The sequence below is a fragment of the Onychomys torridus genome, chromosome 14 (assembly GCF_903995425.1).
Source record: "Onychomys torridus chromosome 14, mOncTor1.1, whole genome shotgun sequence".
Classification (NCBI taxonomy): Eukaryota; Metazoa; Chordata; class Mammalia; order Rodentia; family Cricetidae; genus Onychomys; species Onychomys torridus.
Window position 1 is genome coordinate 57,970,485 of NC_050456.1, and position 16,216 is coordinate 57,986,700.

The window sequence follows — 16,216 nt, forward strand, 5'->3', positions numbered from 1 at the left end:
AAGAGAAAGAGCACACCACAAGGCAGTGTAATTTTAATTTCCTTATAGTTTCATATATCCCTCCTTCTCTGTTGAACTATGGAGTCAGAACTTCCTGGACCCATGCATGCTATCATCATTTTTGTTCAGAAAACCTTAGTGATATCCATGATGATATCATGATGAGAACATAAGTGTTTGGCTTTAAAACACTTACTAAGTGGTACCTACATCTTAACTTCCAGTCACAATAATATCTGTCCTTTGTAATTCTCCACTGCAAACAGAGGCTTGACATTAGAAATATTGGCATAAAGCCCACCTATAAAGGAAATTTTCTATCTTTAAGAAAAAGGAAAAAATAAAAAGTATATCAGGTAGAGAATCAACTAAGTTTTGACATCTCTTACAATGCTTAGGCCCTGGATATTCAAAGACTGTGATGAAAACAGACAGTTTACAATGGACATGCAGCCCACACTTTCTGAATAGACGCTCTGAAGGGTGGGGGAAATAACCACCAAAGATGGAACTTTTTGTGTGCATGATCACTAGGACCCCATCTAGATTCTTAGTGATGGTGCAGAATGGGTGGGCAATTTTATTTTATTTTACTGTTGTATTTTTTTTCTGTCTCCTAAATAATATGTAATTTCTCCAGGCCAAGAAATAAATTGAAAGGATTTAGAGGGATTTGCTTATCAGTGCAACACCACGTAGCATTATATTCCTCCTGCTTTTGGGAGGGTACATTGAAGTTTGGTTAATCTTCTGTGGTTCAATACTCCTCTTCCCTCTGTCAGGCTGCCTTGGACAACAGATAGATTAATCTCTTTTCCACCCACTCTCTTCTTCCCTTCCCCCTCTCTTGATCTACCCTTCTTTTTTGAACAGATAGAAGAGAAATCTTGGAAGTGGAGGGAAAAAAACAAAACAATAGCCCATGATTACTCATACCATCTCCCAAGACCTCGATCACAGCAAAAAAAGACTCCAAATCTTTAGCACAATGTACAGCTCAGCTCTGCTTGGCTTGTTTGCCATTAATTAAATCTGCAATCTGCAAAGGGATTCCCTCAAAGGCTAATTCGTTAGCCAAAGTTATTACAAGTCCTGTCATTCTTTAGCCCACTCCACTGTATGCATTATGGACAAGGAGAAAACTGAAGGTGGGAAGAATTTTTAGGAAAGTAGAATGTTCTTGAATTCCTGTATAGTCTGCTTGTTTTTAGTGACAAGTAAATAAATATTTATTACAATAAGTATTCCATATTAATCATAAAGTTTTAACACAGCTCTCATAGGGCTGCAACCCATCTATGTAGTTCATTTTTCCTAGCTTTTGTTCAACAGTTTGTAAAACCCATAAGGACAAAACCTGAGCATGGGCAATGCCCAGCATAGTACTTGTCAGATCACATCATAACACCATAAGCAATTAATAAATTTTTTGTGGTAGAAATAAATGATGAAGTAAGCAAATGCAAACATAAATAAAATCACCTATCCAGACCCTGTTGCACTTTTAACTGGGATCTCTGAGTGAAGAGATAAGATTAGACTAAGGATGGTGTCTTTAAGCCAGGAATAGTCTCCTTAAAATATTCTTAAATTGCACATGTATACAAACCAAGATATTCATCTAGTCATATCTTATGTAGCAATTCATTAGCTTGGGTGGGCAGAGAGAAGAGAAGAAGTGGGCAGGGCGGTTGTGGTACACGCCTTTAATCCCAGCCCTCGGGAGGCAGAAGCAGGCAGATCTCTGTGAGTTCAAGGCCAGTCTGGTTTCCCAAGTGAGTTCCAGGAAAGGCACAAAGCTACACAGAGAAACCCTATCTCAACAAAACAAAACAAAACCAATAAATAAATAAATAAATAAATTTTAAAAAAAGAAGAGAGGAAGTGATGTATTGAAAAGCCCAATAGCATGGCAGAGAGAGTGAGAATTCACAATACATTATTGCAGTCCTGACACTTGGACATATAGAGAAAAGAAGCAAAGGTCACTTGAGGTAGCCTCTTCATCAGACTGCAACCTTATCTCTTGAGCACCATCATTTATGCCTGCCTCATGCTATACTCCGAGGCCCATATCTGAGTATGACAAGCTAAAATTATTTATGTTTCATTTTGTCATAAAAATGTCAGCCCCTTCTATTGAGGATGACTGCACAGAGAGCATGCTCAATCAGAATATAATGAGAGAATAGGTGGTGTATTCATCCATCTTGCTGTGTTCTGACCTTGTTTTTTTTTTTTTTTTTTTTTTTAAATTGGACTTGAGTTCACTGAAATGATGAAGGTAGAAGGGAAGAGGTAATAAAAGTAATAATTTTTAGTTTTCTAAGCTTTATGATTTTTTTAAAAAAAATCTATGTTTTAATACAAAAAAAAATCACCTAGGGAATGTGTGTATGTTGACATTGATTAAAGACAAGAGTACATGATGGCAAAATTTTAGTGAACACAATGTTAGTCTCTAAACACAGAGTATTCAAATTTTTATAATCTCATTTGACGTCATAAGTTTGCCTAGAGTTACTAGGCTGTTGCTAATGGAAAAGTAACTCCAATGTTCCTTATTTAAATACAGAATGAATGCTCTTAAGGGAGGTACATAGACCTCCTACCCTACCAGCCATGAGATACTTCAAGCTCCAATTTTTAGTCTCAGAATAGAAGTATAGAGGAAAAATACCTAAGTCACAAGCATTTGAAAGAATTTAATTCTGTTTAGCATGGAGCAGTTGCTGAGATATATGGCAGTTTTCTGTGGGACTTTGGGATATTTATGGGCCTTTCTCTTTTTCCTTTTTACTGGAAGAATGGAGATCATCATTCTTGAGTGTGTTATTTATAATTTCATAAAGCTGTTCTGTGGCAGGACTTATTTTATACCACGCTTAATCTCAGTCAATAATCATGCTTCCAAGGAGTGGGGAGGAGAAAATTGGCTGTCCCCTAAATGATTAGCCTAGTGCTAGTGGAAGACAAAGAGTGAAAGGTTAGAATTTCAAGTCACAAAAGACAGTTGGGCAGTCAAGAGAGAGGACACAGTGACAGGGTCATGGATCATCTTGATTATAACATTCGACACTTCTGGGTCTAACAAATAGCAGGTGATAATAGAGAATGGTGTAAATATGTCCCCATGGTGAGATGGAGCAGAATCTTGCTGAATAAATAATTAGGCATAGGTGATTATAGAAACAATAACTCACAAAAGTAAAATGAGAAGTCAGGTTTGTGAAACTGAGGCAATTGGAAGGTAAACACATCTATAAATTTGCCTGGGCAGAGTTTTGAGCTTTCTTTAATCCCAGTTTTATTCAGGGGTAACTTTAATAAGTACTGGTAGAAAAAATATGTAAGTGCAATAAAAAAATTTTTCAGGAAAGGAATAAAGAAGGTTCCTGCCACAGATATATTTTATTGAAAGTTATTATAATATGTATCTTTAGTTTTATGAAACCTAGTGCAGAAGTGAATAATTCCAACATGTGGATTAAACATAACATACATTTTAAAATAGAGTAATATGAATTATTATTTTTGATATAGAACATGGTTAATATATAAGGGCAAAGGAATATTTTACTCCTTTAGAGAAAGGGAAGTGGGGTGTTTAATCTACACCAGCAGAGCTGTGGCTGTTGTTCCCAGGGACCATGTTGCAAAATCATGAATGTCAACTTCCAAAGGACTGTGATGAGTGATAATGATGAGGTGTAGGGAGCAGAAGGAGAGGAGACTGATAGGATGGAGTGTTAAATCCATGCTTGTTAGTGGAGGTTTCTGCGGTATAGATGGTCATTTGAGTTGCTGCATTTTGTCATTCTGAACCATCTTTTCTTCCCCTACTACCTATAGATGTGCAAATAAATGGAGCCATTTCATACTACTGACCCTTAACAAAGACTGTTCATTTTACCTGAAATGCCCTTCTCCTTCTTCACCCTCCGATCCAGGATTTGTACTGCTCTGTTGCAATCTGTCCCTAAGGGCTTGTTTCCTCCTTCCCTTCTGTCTGAAAGATAGAGCTATTCTCCAGCTACTTGCTCCCTCGGCGACTCATGCTAACTCTTATCACAACATTCAGTTTACCATGTTGCGTTTGCCTGTTTACTTGATTGTCTCATCAGAGACTAAATTCCCAGAGCAGATGAGCCACTTCATTTCTCACTTAATCCTTCATCACTGTTACTGTGCCTCATTCATAGATGTGTGATACATACCAAAAGTAACAAATGAATTAACTCATCAATGAGTGAATGAATGAGTAAAGAAAATCTTGATATAATCATATATAATGTATACAGAAATGAGTAGCCTGCCACTATCAAAACTACTTAGGTTGTGGAGTTGTGACTATTTTATTGTTCTTTAAATATCATAAACAATGTAAGAATTTAACACATACAGTCAGGTTATAAGTACATTATGCTTTTAACCATTGGAGAGTACAGCCAATGGTTATTGTATTAGCTATTTTTCTGTTGCTGTGATAAAATACCACAACCTAAATCAACGTAAAGAATAAAGAGTTTATTTTGGGCTTACAGTTACAGAGGGTAAGAGCACAGAAAGGGCAGAAAACCATGGCATGGTAGCAGTCACAGGAGGCTGGATGATCACATTTTATCTGCGCTCAAGAAGCAGAGAGAAAGCAGGAAGAAAGAAGAGGCTGGTTATAAACCATCAAAGCCCACTGTCGTCCTTTTTTTGCCAACACAGGTCCACCTGCAGAAGGTTTAATGCCCTCCCTGAAACAGTGCTACCAACTGAGGACAAAACATTCAAATACATGTACCTACAGGGGAACTCTCAAACAACCAGAGTCACTGTGAGGAAAAAAAAAAAAAGTGAATAGCATGAAAAGAACCTTGATGGATATTCCCGTATAATTTGTGCAAAAAGAAGCATCCCCTACTGCAGTCTTATTGTCTAAGGGATGTGGATGGTGGGTAGACACATAGCAGATGTCACCACAAGTATCAAGTGCCTTGATTATTATGATTCTTTAAAGAGTTTTAACGTGTGTTAACCACTTCATATGAAGCCTGAATAGAATAAACACTGAATGCTTAACTGTCATGAGTCTTGATAGTTTAGATTCCCATTTCTTCATGTGATTCCCAGTTGTCAAAAGTTCTTGTGTAAGATGATTTGGGTTATGGAAAAATACACCACACAACACACACACACACACACACACACACACACACACACACACACACACACACACACATGGGGGAGGGAAGGGTAAGTAGCATTTTATTTAAAGACGGAAGTCTAAAGTTCTGTTTTCTATATATCAATCCAGAGTCTATATCTAGCCATATCAGTAAAGCATACCTCACTGGCTTCATCTAATTGTTTTTTTTCTGTCCATATAGTTTACGTGTCCCCCATCACCCTGCTTCCCTAAGTGGTGGGAAGTAGAGTTGCATTAGGTGCCCTTAGAGGAATATGCATTAAGGGAGTATTTTTTTCTGGCACAATGAATGGTTCGCCCAGAAACAGCTGCTGGCACAGTATAGTGTAGCAGCACATAATTAGAGAGGGGATCTTTTCTTCTTATCTTCTAACTTTCAGATGGAGCAGGGGTAGAGTATGTTCCTCAGATTTAGAAGAAAGATCTGTAGCATGGGGAAGTGAGTTGAATTATCTGATGTGGTTTTTTCCCACTGTTGTTCCCCCGACACACACACCATTTCTGGTCATCCTTCACTTGATATGTGTACTTAAAAAAAGAGGGCGCCCATTAGAAATACTAACCATCTGAATTTTCATGTGTGCTTGTCTGCTAGGGCTGAGGTAACAAAGTACCACAGACTGCAGGGCTCAAACAATAGGAACATATTCCCACAGATTTCTGAAGGATGGCTGTCTGAAGCCACAGTGTCAGCAAAAGGCTTCTCTTGTGGTTTCTCTCCCTGACTTGTAGATGCCCACCTCTATCCTGCATTTCTACATAGACTCCTCGCTCTCTATGTCCATGTCCCAATTTCCTCATTTTAGAGAGACAGCAATCCTACTGTATTCAGGGTCATCCTCATGATTTCATTTGGACTAAAGTATACCATTAAGACTCAATGTCCAAATGAAGCCCTGTTCTGAGGTATGAGGGATCACAATTCATCCTATCATGTCTATTAGACGGGGTATAGAAAGGGCTGTATTGTGCCACAAGCATAGTGGTAATTAATGTATGTCCCTCATCAAGTCAGCTAAGTGCTGTGACTTCCAGTTTTTTTAAACATAGCATCTCTATTTCAATTGATGGTTTGGGCTGTTGTGTCTAGTAAGAATGCATACATATCAATCATAGCAACTGGCTTGTTCAAAAGACACAGAAGGCGTTTCTTTATTACCTTTTCTTCTTGAATATGGATTCAGACTTCAATGGGTTGGGAATAATAAAATCAGCAACTCAGTTAATGTTCCTGACATTAAGAAAAGAAATGAGTATTTATTAGAAACCTACAATCCACTGGATATTACTATATATAATGACCAAAATGTGTTTGGAGTTTAGTGTGTAAGTCATTTAGTCCCTCATTCTTTCACTGGTATTTGTTACACTTTTGATTTATGTTATGCACATTACTTATCCTCACTTACTATCTGTCAAGGGTCCACTTTAGTGCTAATGCCTACAGTCCTGTGTTTTTCCTCTAACAAGTTATATAGCATTGAAAAGCTTCTACATGGTTCAAACAACAACAACAACAACAAAAATTTATGTTGAACTACTGTTGTGGTGGAAATTTGTTCTGCTCTTTTCAGCAAGAGCCTTACCATGTCCAGGAGCTGTTGTGCAATATCACTCTGCTGATCCACATTACTAATTCAGCTAATTGCAGTGATTATGAGAAGGAATCGCTACAAGCAAGAGAAGCTATTACGCTGTACTGAATGAATAGCATTCCACAGTGTTCATTAATTATACTGCCTATAGATTCACAGCCCCCCAACAGTGCACATAAGACCGTGTGCCATATGCACTCAATCCCTCTCAAAGCACTGAAAGTGTAGTGTTGGCTGGGTCCTTCCAATGGCCATTCTTTTGCAATTCCTTTCCTTCGTATGCCTCATCCAGAAACCAAAGTGGACAGCACTGTGTGATTTTCTGAGATGGGATAGCTTTGAATCTCTGCAGCTGTTTTGGTGGCTGCAGCTTTACAGGAGACCTATACAGAAAATTCTGACCAGAGGAAAGTCAGTAGCAATGAGAGGGAGCAATAAAAAAAGATTGAATGTATTTATCTATCCGTTTCCTTATCTGTCTCTGCTTTCTCTCTTCCCTATACCCCTCCCTGTTCTGTTAACATCAATAGCCAACATCAGATGACCTTGTTTCATCTGCTGAATGTTCAAGTGATGACGAAGACTTTGTTGAATGTGAACCAAGTACAGGTAGGTCAGGTCAGTCTTGTTTTGCTTGCTTCTTTTTTCATTTGCAAAAACCCCAATACATACATATATGTGATTCTACCTGTGCTTTATATATATATATATATATATTATAGTGTGTTAATGTATGTGTATTTCCTATATCTATATATGTATATGCATACATATATAAATATTAATTTACCAACAAAAGCATCAAATCCCATGGAAAGAGCAATTAAAGCTTAGGGAAATTTAAGTTTCTGATCTCTAAAGAAAAATGCATAATATGTGCCCTAACATAGTTGCGTGCCCAGATTATACACTGGAATTGCTACTGCAAACGTGCAGTTGCCAAAGGTGACTATGAGACTGACAGGGGCAAAAAATCATGAAAAGCCTCCATTTGAATGAGAATTTTTGTTTTTAAGTCATAAACCTAGCATAGAGGCAGAAAGATTGGTGGGTATCCTATGAGTCACAAAGATGTGTTCTGATCATAAGTGTCTTAAATAAATAGTAACTTAAATTATTTTCCATGGGATTTCAACAGCAGTTAACACGGCATTATAGTTATACTAATTTTGTTCATTGGATGTCTAAAGAACTCATGAAGTGATATAGTATAAGAAATGCAAAATTAGTACCAAACTATGCCATGTCAACAGCTGTGATGCTTCAAAATGTATCGACTGCTGAAGTTAGGCTGACTTTGGCATTGGAAGTCTCAGTGTGTTCCCCATTTGGACACAGATACATTTTGACATTTTCTGGTATTCCTGTATAATGAGCTATAGATGATATAATGTCCAGCAGGTAACTGCCACCCCTGGTTCTCTCCTCTCAACTTTCCCAAGTTGTCTGTTTTTAGATTAACTGTAAGTTAAACATTTATATGTATATAATAGAGAACAGATATCATCGAATTTCTGTGTATGTTTAATAACAGAAAAAGCCTCTTCTTTTTTCTACAAAGGCTAAAAAAAAAAATAGATAAAATTTCCACTTGATCCTTGGGTCACTTTATTTTTTTAACCTTTTAAAAAAGACATGCCATTGTATGTTTTCTCTTTGTAATTGTAGAGAAATTTGTGTTTCATGAGAACAAATAATGTATCTAAGACTTAAAACTTCAATTTCTTACCCCAAAATGATTAAGAACAGTTCTGATTTTGGTAAATGCTGACTGCTTGGTTTCTTGCAAGTGGCTCTGGAATCAGGAAGTTCCGAGGCCTTCTGGCCTTAGTATCTTAAAGGTATACACCCATAATTTTACCTTCCCATTCTAGAGTATGATCTGTCACTTAGGGAGTTTAGTTCTATGGAAGGAAGGTTAATGTGACCTTGGTTATATGCTTTTCTTCAAGTGATTTGGAAATAAACCTGGGCCCCAAGGTTTTATTAAAAAAATGAATCTACTTGTTTAATTTACTTACTATACAGTCCTGATCATTTAGGCATGACAGGATGCATCCCTATCCTCTAGTCCTTTTTGTTCTGGTGCTTTTCAAAAGAGAGTTGTTGTAAAATAGAACAATAAGCCTTGCTACATAAACCAATTCTCCAATCTAATGCAATTCCACAAATTTATTTGAGGGCACCTGTGTATTTTGGGTGTGTGTTAAATGCTAAGGACTTAATAAATACATGGTATATATCCAATTAGCAGTATTTTCTGATGACTAGTTTAAGATACCTAGACTTTAATTAGGATTGTCTGGTTATTGTTTCTCTGTATTTATCTATTTCTTAGTAGTGATAACTGCATACAGAGCAATATTTATCAAATCTCTTCAATTAACTCATTAAAAATAAAATAAGAGCATAGCCATTTTGAATTATTTTTCCATCTTTCTCTTAATTATGCCCTCTCGAAAATTATCTCCATCGCTCCCTCCATAGGGTAAAAGACTTTTCACATCTCAAAACTACAAGGTCCATAGGAGCCTAGACTGATAATAGTTATTTCCTTTTGATGTTGAGTTTGAATATCCCAAATTGAATGGCCCCAAACTAAGTTCACTTGCTTTAATGATCATATATGTTCTTATTTTATTTAAATCCAGAGGGTGGAAATTCATTGCCAACATTTTTAAATAATATGGAGAAGTGAGGTTTTACAAAATTTTTAAATTATTATGATCTTCAAGAGACCATGGCAAACAATACATTAATAAAGTTGAAGACAGAGTTCTGCCTCTGTAAGAGCTAAGTGAACTGCTTAGTTGAAACTATTATTGAACCTCACACCCTGAATAATATAACTCACCATGTTTGAAAAATAATATTTCTTCTAATTTTATTTCTAATTGTTGGTGAGTGGCTTGGGTATGCAGAGAAAAAATGTCAGAGTCATATTTTTATAGAAGACAAAAATAGTTATTTCTAGTGACCCAGTGGAAAAAGAGGTTCACCCTGGAGATGTAACTGATACTAATGGAGTTATGTGTTTAGAGACATCAGTCCTTCTTGTATATCACCTGAGAATGAGCTCTATATATTTCTCACTTTCCAAAGACAGTGGAAATTAAAACCATAAAGACTACCTGTTTCTAGAGCTGTATTCAAGCTGCCAAGGGTGGACTCATCCACTGCTTATGCAGTGATGTGTAATGGTGACATTCACATCACATCACCTGCAATTCATGAGGATACTTAAATAAAAACTGACTTTCAACACACTAGTTTACTGCCTCAGTTTCTAAAATTTCATAATTTTTCAGACCTGGTACTTGAAAGAACTACACTACCCAGTGCTTGCTCTCTCATCCTTAACAATCCCTTTTCTTCTCATCCTTTTTAACAGAGTTATTACTTTCTACCTCCTTTATTGTGCAGAAACCTATTTGTAAAGATTATTCTCCAATTCCTTTAGAGCCATTCGAGACTCTCATATTTCATATATTTGTGCAGTTTAACATATAATTTACCAATGGGATTTCATATAAGCATCAAGTTTTAAATAATGTGATTTTTTTCCAATTTGGAAGGGATTTTTATGTTTCTAGTTTGAAGTGAGATGTAAAGAATTATTTTTCACACTCTAAACCCACCTTGGCATTTGGCCACTATAACGTAGTATAGTTTAGTCATACAATGTTTAAAAACAACTTAAACTTTTTCTTTTGGAACTCGACTGACAATATTCTTAAAAAACGCAAGTTAAATGGAAATGCAGTATTTAAAAAATAGATAAACAAGTACAATATATCCTAATCCATGAGAAATGATGATATAAATTGAGAACCCCATTAAAATTTGTTGAATGAATTAGGTTTACTTTCACTATATTTAATAATCTCAAATTAAAGCTGAAGAATGCTTTCACTAGTTATAACTTTATCTCCCCCTAAACAGTTAAAAACCAGTTTCATGACTTTGAGAAAATAAATATTAGCATGGCAATTCTATATTTTAAAAGATTTGTTTCTATTTCCCCTGTCTATCTTCTCCCCCAATCCCCTGCCTTGAGCATTAAGTCCTTTTTTGAGCCATGGTATGATTACATTTTTCTGAATGTTTTTAAATACTCAGTTCTGAGTGTTTAAAAACTAAAATCATATTAGAGTAATTTAAATTCTTTTACTCCCAGCATTAGGGAGGCAGAATCAGGCAGATCTCTGTGAGTTTGATGCCAGCCTGGTCTACAAAGCAAGTTCCAGGACAGCCTGGGCTACACAGAGACCTTAAATCCAAAAACACAAAAATGTTCCCAAAAACTTTTTGAGTAATTGTTGTCTTTCTAAATGTGAGAGTCAGGATTTTAACTACTAAATTGTAAATTTACTGTCTGCAAAGATCAATATTTATTTAATATTTCTGACACAAACCCTGTCCTCCAGGACTACATTTGTGTTGAGGAGAGATTCACAGGTTTCAAATCATCCCCAAGAGATGGGAGTTCTTCATGGATCATGCAAATCAAAAAGAAATTAATACCTTTAATAAATTCATATTTGTAATAAAAATGTGGACATGGGTTCTGAAACCCATAATTTCATACAACTGGCTTTCCATTTTTCCATTTTTCCATTTCCCTTTTCAACATTGCTGCTCTTAATAACAGACACGACATCAAAATAGAGATCTCCTTGGGTTGGCTTTTTGTCCATTAGATGTAACCAATGACCTGGATTTTATACATTAATAAGATTAATTTTCAAAATTATTGGTGATCAGGTTGATAAGAAGTTAAATGAACAGAAATTCCTGTGGCCCTAGAGAAGGGCATAGTGTATCTTAATGACCATACTGGTTCCTCAGCCATTATCAAGAAGTTTGTTTTCCTGATTGTCTATTAACTAATTTCTTCTCCTTTGCTTTTGTTAAATATCACTTGATCAACCCCCATTGGAATTTCCACCACAGGGCAGGAAGCTGAGAGGAAACATCCACCCATCAATCAATCAATCAATCAATCTATAAGAAACTCCTTTCCTCTGGCCTAGAGTAAGAAGAATGTTGAAACAGATGACAGTGTTAGGTGATGGATTACTGTTCCCAAAGTGGTTCTCAGCTTTATCATTGCTCCTCAGATCTAACGTCCCTGGGTTTGTAGTTTGTTGCCTTGTTTCCTCATCTCTCTTTTTCAGACCCTGTAAGACTCAAACCAGATTAAATGAAATTGAAATTTAGCATAACCCCAATAGCCTACTGTAGTTACATTTTCTGGATGGATTAAGTTAAGGGACTTAATCTTATCTGGTTTGAGATATCTTTATAAAGTATTGACAATAAGAAAACCTGATACTGAGTTGTTCCAAGCCCTAAAAATCATTAGAGGTTTTATTTGATGGAACATAGTAGAAAATATAGCTGTAAGGTTAAGACCATGATTTCCTAACAAAGTGGGAAGAACAAGAGAGCCCAGACATGACAGAGGATAAAAGTGCAAATATGCTCATCACTAAGCTTTAAATGTGATAGCTATAATCTTTTCTTAATAAAAATATATTATTTTTTGCATGTTTGAAGAATACAATTAAAATAATAAAGATATAGGAATTGATTAATGGATTTTAAGTAAACAATAGTTTTTAGATAAAACACATAAAAGATATCATCTATGCATTGACTACTATTAAGGATTCCATCTCAGAAGTACATTTAATAACACAAATTATAAATAAAAAATATGTGTGTGTTTAACCCAAGCATTTGGGAAGTGTTGAAGAAGCCAAGGGGAGCATAAGATCAGTGACTATAAGCCCTTCTGTTTAGAGGTTGGCACATCATTCCTTTGGGTAACATTTTCGTGAGCCCCTCTCTCTCTATGTAGACACTAGAATAGGTGCTGAGAAAACAAGGCTGACATGAGATACCACCTTGGAGTTCACAGTCTATTAGGAAAAGCAAATGTGGAAACAAGGAGACTAAGAGAAAACAAAGAACAGAAGACAAAAAGCCATGTGGCCAATGCTGAAGCTATTAATCACATTTTTGGGCGTGTTCTCCGATGCAATGAATTGTACACACCCCTCCAGCTCTGGTTAAATTCACTCCAAGGAACACTCACACTTAGTGACACAGAGCTTAGCATGAATCATGACTATACTACTCAATGCTAAACTTTAATCTGAAGTATATTTATGCAAGATGATCTAGAATCAGTGCATATCTGAAGGTCAGCATATAGGTGTCCTTGTTAAAAGAGAAAATTTCATGCCCAAATCAAGAACTTCCTGATTTCAAATGCCATTGCAAGTGGAAGCTAAGGAAAGAGCTTGCTGGAATCACTAAGCAAATCCTCTTTCAGATGTATAAATTAAAAAAAAAAAAAAGAAGGGTTGGGTTTTAAAGGAAAAGTTTTGTGGGTCTCCTTTCATTCAGTTTTTGTTCAGTATTATTTTCCTCCCATAAACCACAAGTACATGCACACAGTGCATGTATATATATAAATGCAGTGTGTTTATATCAAAGTGCTTGTTATTTCATATATATGTAGACATAGTCTATATGATGTCAGACTAATGTAAATGGAGATTAACAGCCCCTGCCATCAGTCATGTGGTTACACAGAAATTCACGCCATCACTTTTAACCAGCATCAGCCAACATAGACATGCATGATACTGTTTTAACTTGATAAACCAAGCATGTTAATTTTTATTTAGGTTTGGTTTTCTTTATCCTAATTATAATGGTAATTCCATAATTCAGTTATCCTTGGGAAGGGTGGAAAGAAAAATATTACACAGATATATCTATCCATATATGCACATCCTTGTGTATATATATAAATAGATATGTATCTTGTATATTTCAAAAAAACATTTTCTGTCGTTTCACCTCATCTTGTGCCGCATGAATTTTTGGTGGTTCAATTTATTTTGTTTTAATTCATACTTAGTATTTTGACCATTATGGCTATTTTTTTAACTCATTGCTGTACCTTTATGAATAATTATAATCATTGTAATCATTATTTTTTTAAATACTGAGAAATATTTAGATATAAAAATCAAAAAGGCAACAAAATCTTTTCTTGCCATCCTTGTGTTGACTCCCCCTTCAGGACATCCCTTCAGTATTTTTCTCAAAGCAAAGCAAATATCAACAATATCCAAGAAAGTTGTGTACCAAAGAATGAGATACTATGTTTCCTCTCCCTCCTTCTATTCATATTTTTCCTTTTGATTTCCTTCCTTCCCCCTTTTTTAATTTCTCTCTATATCTGCACAGACCAACTACCTTCACTTCCCCAGTTACTGATGTTGTAATTGATTTAAAAGATTCACAAAGGAGACAGGGCTGAAAAATAAAAAGAAAGACACGCAGAAATTCTAAACAAAAATATTCCCCTCCCTGCAAATTTCAGATGGCATAAAAAGAATTTTATTGCAGATGTAGGACATGTGTTTTATCTTTTATTTCTGGACAAGCCTAAGATCATTGTGTGGCATGCTGTGACAGTTTTGTAGTACTCAACTAACTGTGGCCTCCATCACCAGTGCATGAGCTGTTATGACGCCATCTTGTGTTCCATCCAAGTGTCATATCCCGGCTAACCCAGCAAGTTCCATGTCTGAGTTGTGGGGATAACCTTTCCTTTGAAGTTGTAATGTCATGGGTTCTCATTTTTGTGTTTATTTTTTATTGGGCCCCTGCAGCCTTAAGAGCTGCTCTGCCACAATCTCTGTATGGTTTTGTTCTGGTATCTTCTTTCCTTGGCATAGCAGTCAAGCATGTGTTTTTTGTCTGGCCATCTTGTCTACAAGTCTACTGTCATGGTGTCGTTCTGTGATTCTGTTCTCTGTAATATGTGGTTGGAAGTCCTCTACCTTTATTTCTCACTCCCCTGTTGTCTCTACTGCTAACTTTGCCCTCAGAGAACTTCACAAAGAAGCAAAATGAAGTTTCATTTGAATTGTATGGCTGGTAATAATGGTTTGCACCTGAAAGTCCTAAGTTGCACTTTTTCTTGACTAACAAGAGGAAACCTATGTTGGGAAACTCCTACAAATGTTCAAACAGCAATAAGAAACCCTTGTTGATTTCTTTGACATGATTAAATTGGCTTATTCTGTAAGGGACTTGAAGGAAGTGCTAATTTCCCAAGAGTTTTTTCCATAGGTCATTAGCCTTCTAGTTAGAACCTTTTCTGCAGAGACAGAACAAGAGAAGATTGGAGAATGGTAGGAAAGAGCATCCTCATTTCTGCTGCACAAAGCATAGCCTGCCCCTAACTTGGTGAGGCATTTATGGAAATCTACATGCACTCTATCCTAAAACATGTTTTGTTTACATACTTTATCATAAATTAAAAATATGTTCAGCAAGAGATCTACAGATGAGGGAACATATGGTTACATGTATATTGTGAGGTAAGATTATCTTTTGATCTTTCTAAGTCAAATGATATATATTTTTTAATCTCATTTTATTTTTTAATTCACGGAAGCATTGGAAAGCCAACAGTTTGACTTGGCCCTGAATCCTTTATTTTATCATTTCAAATAACATGGCATGTATAAGAGCTCAGTTTCTGAGGGTAGTCTAAATTCCCTGAGACAGATGTAGAAGAAAGTATCCTGTTCACTGTGCAGTGGCTGAACAATGCTCTATGGTTTTCCAGGCAACTTGATGCATTACTGGGAAAGATTTAGGCATTTGATGTAGGCAGTATGAAATGGCATTATGTGAACAACCGTATTTCTTTTCTCTTAATGAGTAAATGAAGGAATGTAATATTGGTATAAAATGGGTACTAGCTATTGGGTTCATAATTTAACAACAATCTTTCAAGATCCTTAAAAATGGAACATTCAGCTTGCATGAGCTGACTATAGAAGAGCACTGGCCCATTGTCTGAGTGTAAGGCTGAATGTTCTACTTAAACCTCATTTTAAGTTATTAGGATAATAGGAATCATTGTGGTCACATTATACTAGAGAAAATCAGGATTGGTGTTTTCCTTTACCAAGGTCACATACCTGCACTTAAGTGGCAGGGCTAAGATTCTAACCCAAATTTGTTAAGAATTATTGTGTGATGATTTGTATAGCTTAATTTCAGTACAACTTTCCTATTGCCCCAAGGAAATTGTTACTTTAGTGGTATATAAACAAAAGGAAGTTAAATATACACTGTGATGTTGATAATGGCAAAATGAAGGTTGAGAAACAAAGCTGCTTCTTGTTTCTTGAAGAGAGATACCATGAAAATTACGTCCATATCTTCATGTGGACATCTGCTTTGACTAATTTTAAGTCTTCAAAGATGATTTGTGAGGATCAGGGAGACAGTAAAATGCTTGTCTTCTAAGCACAAGGACATGAGTTCAGTCCCCAGAGATCATGAAAAAAAAAGAACAAGCATGGGCAAGGTAGTAATGCTAGGG

The 16,216-nt window shown here is 36.0% G+C and overlaps 1 protein-coding gene across 38 annotated transcripts in view; it reads left to right on the forward strand.

Moving 5' to 3' along the window:
- Positions 1 to 16,216, forward strand: part of Nrxn3 (neurexin 3) — a 1,610,845-nt gene that overhangs the window by 1,543,723 nt on the left and 50,906 nt on the right. For 29 of the 38 annotated variants that reach the window (XM_036206284.1, XM_036206265.1, XM_036206280.1 and 26 more), the window contains one exon: positions 7,323 to 7,401. In XM_036206284.1, the coding sequence (XP_036062177.1) occupies positions 7,323 to 7,401 (79 nt within the window). Of the gene's footprint in view, positions 1 to 7,322; positions 7,411 to 16,216 lie in introns of all 38 variants that reach the window. The other 9 variants (XM_036206279.1, XM_036206286.1, XM_036206282.1 and 6 more) reach the window with 1 other exon arrangement.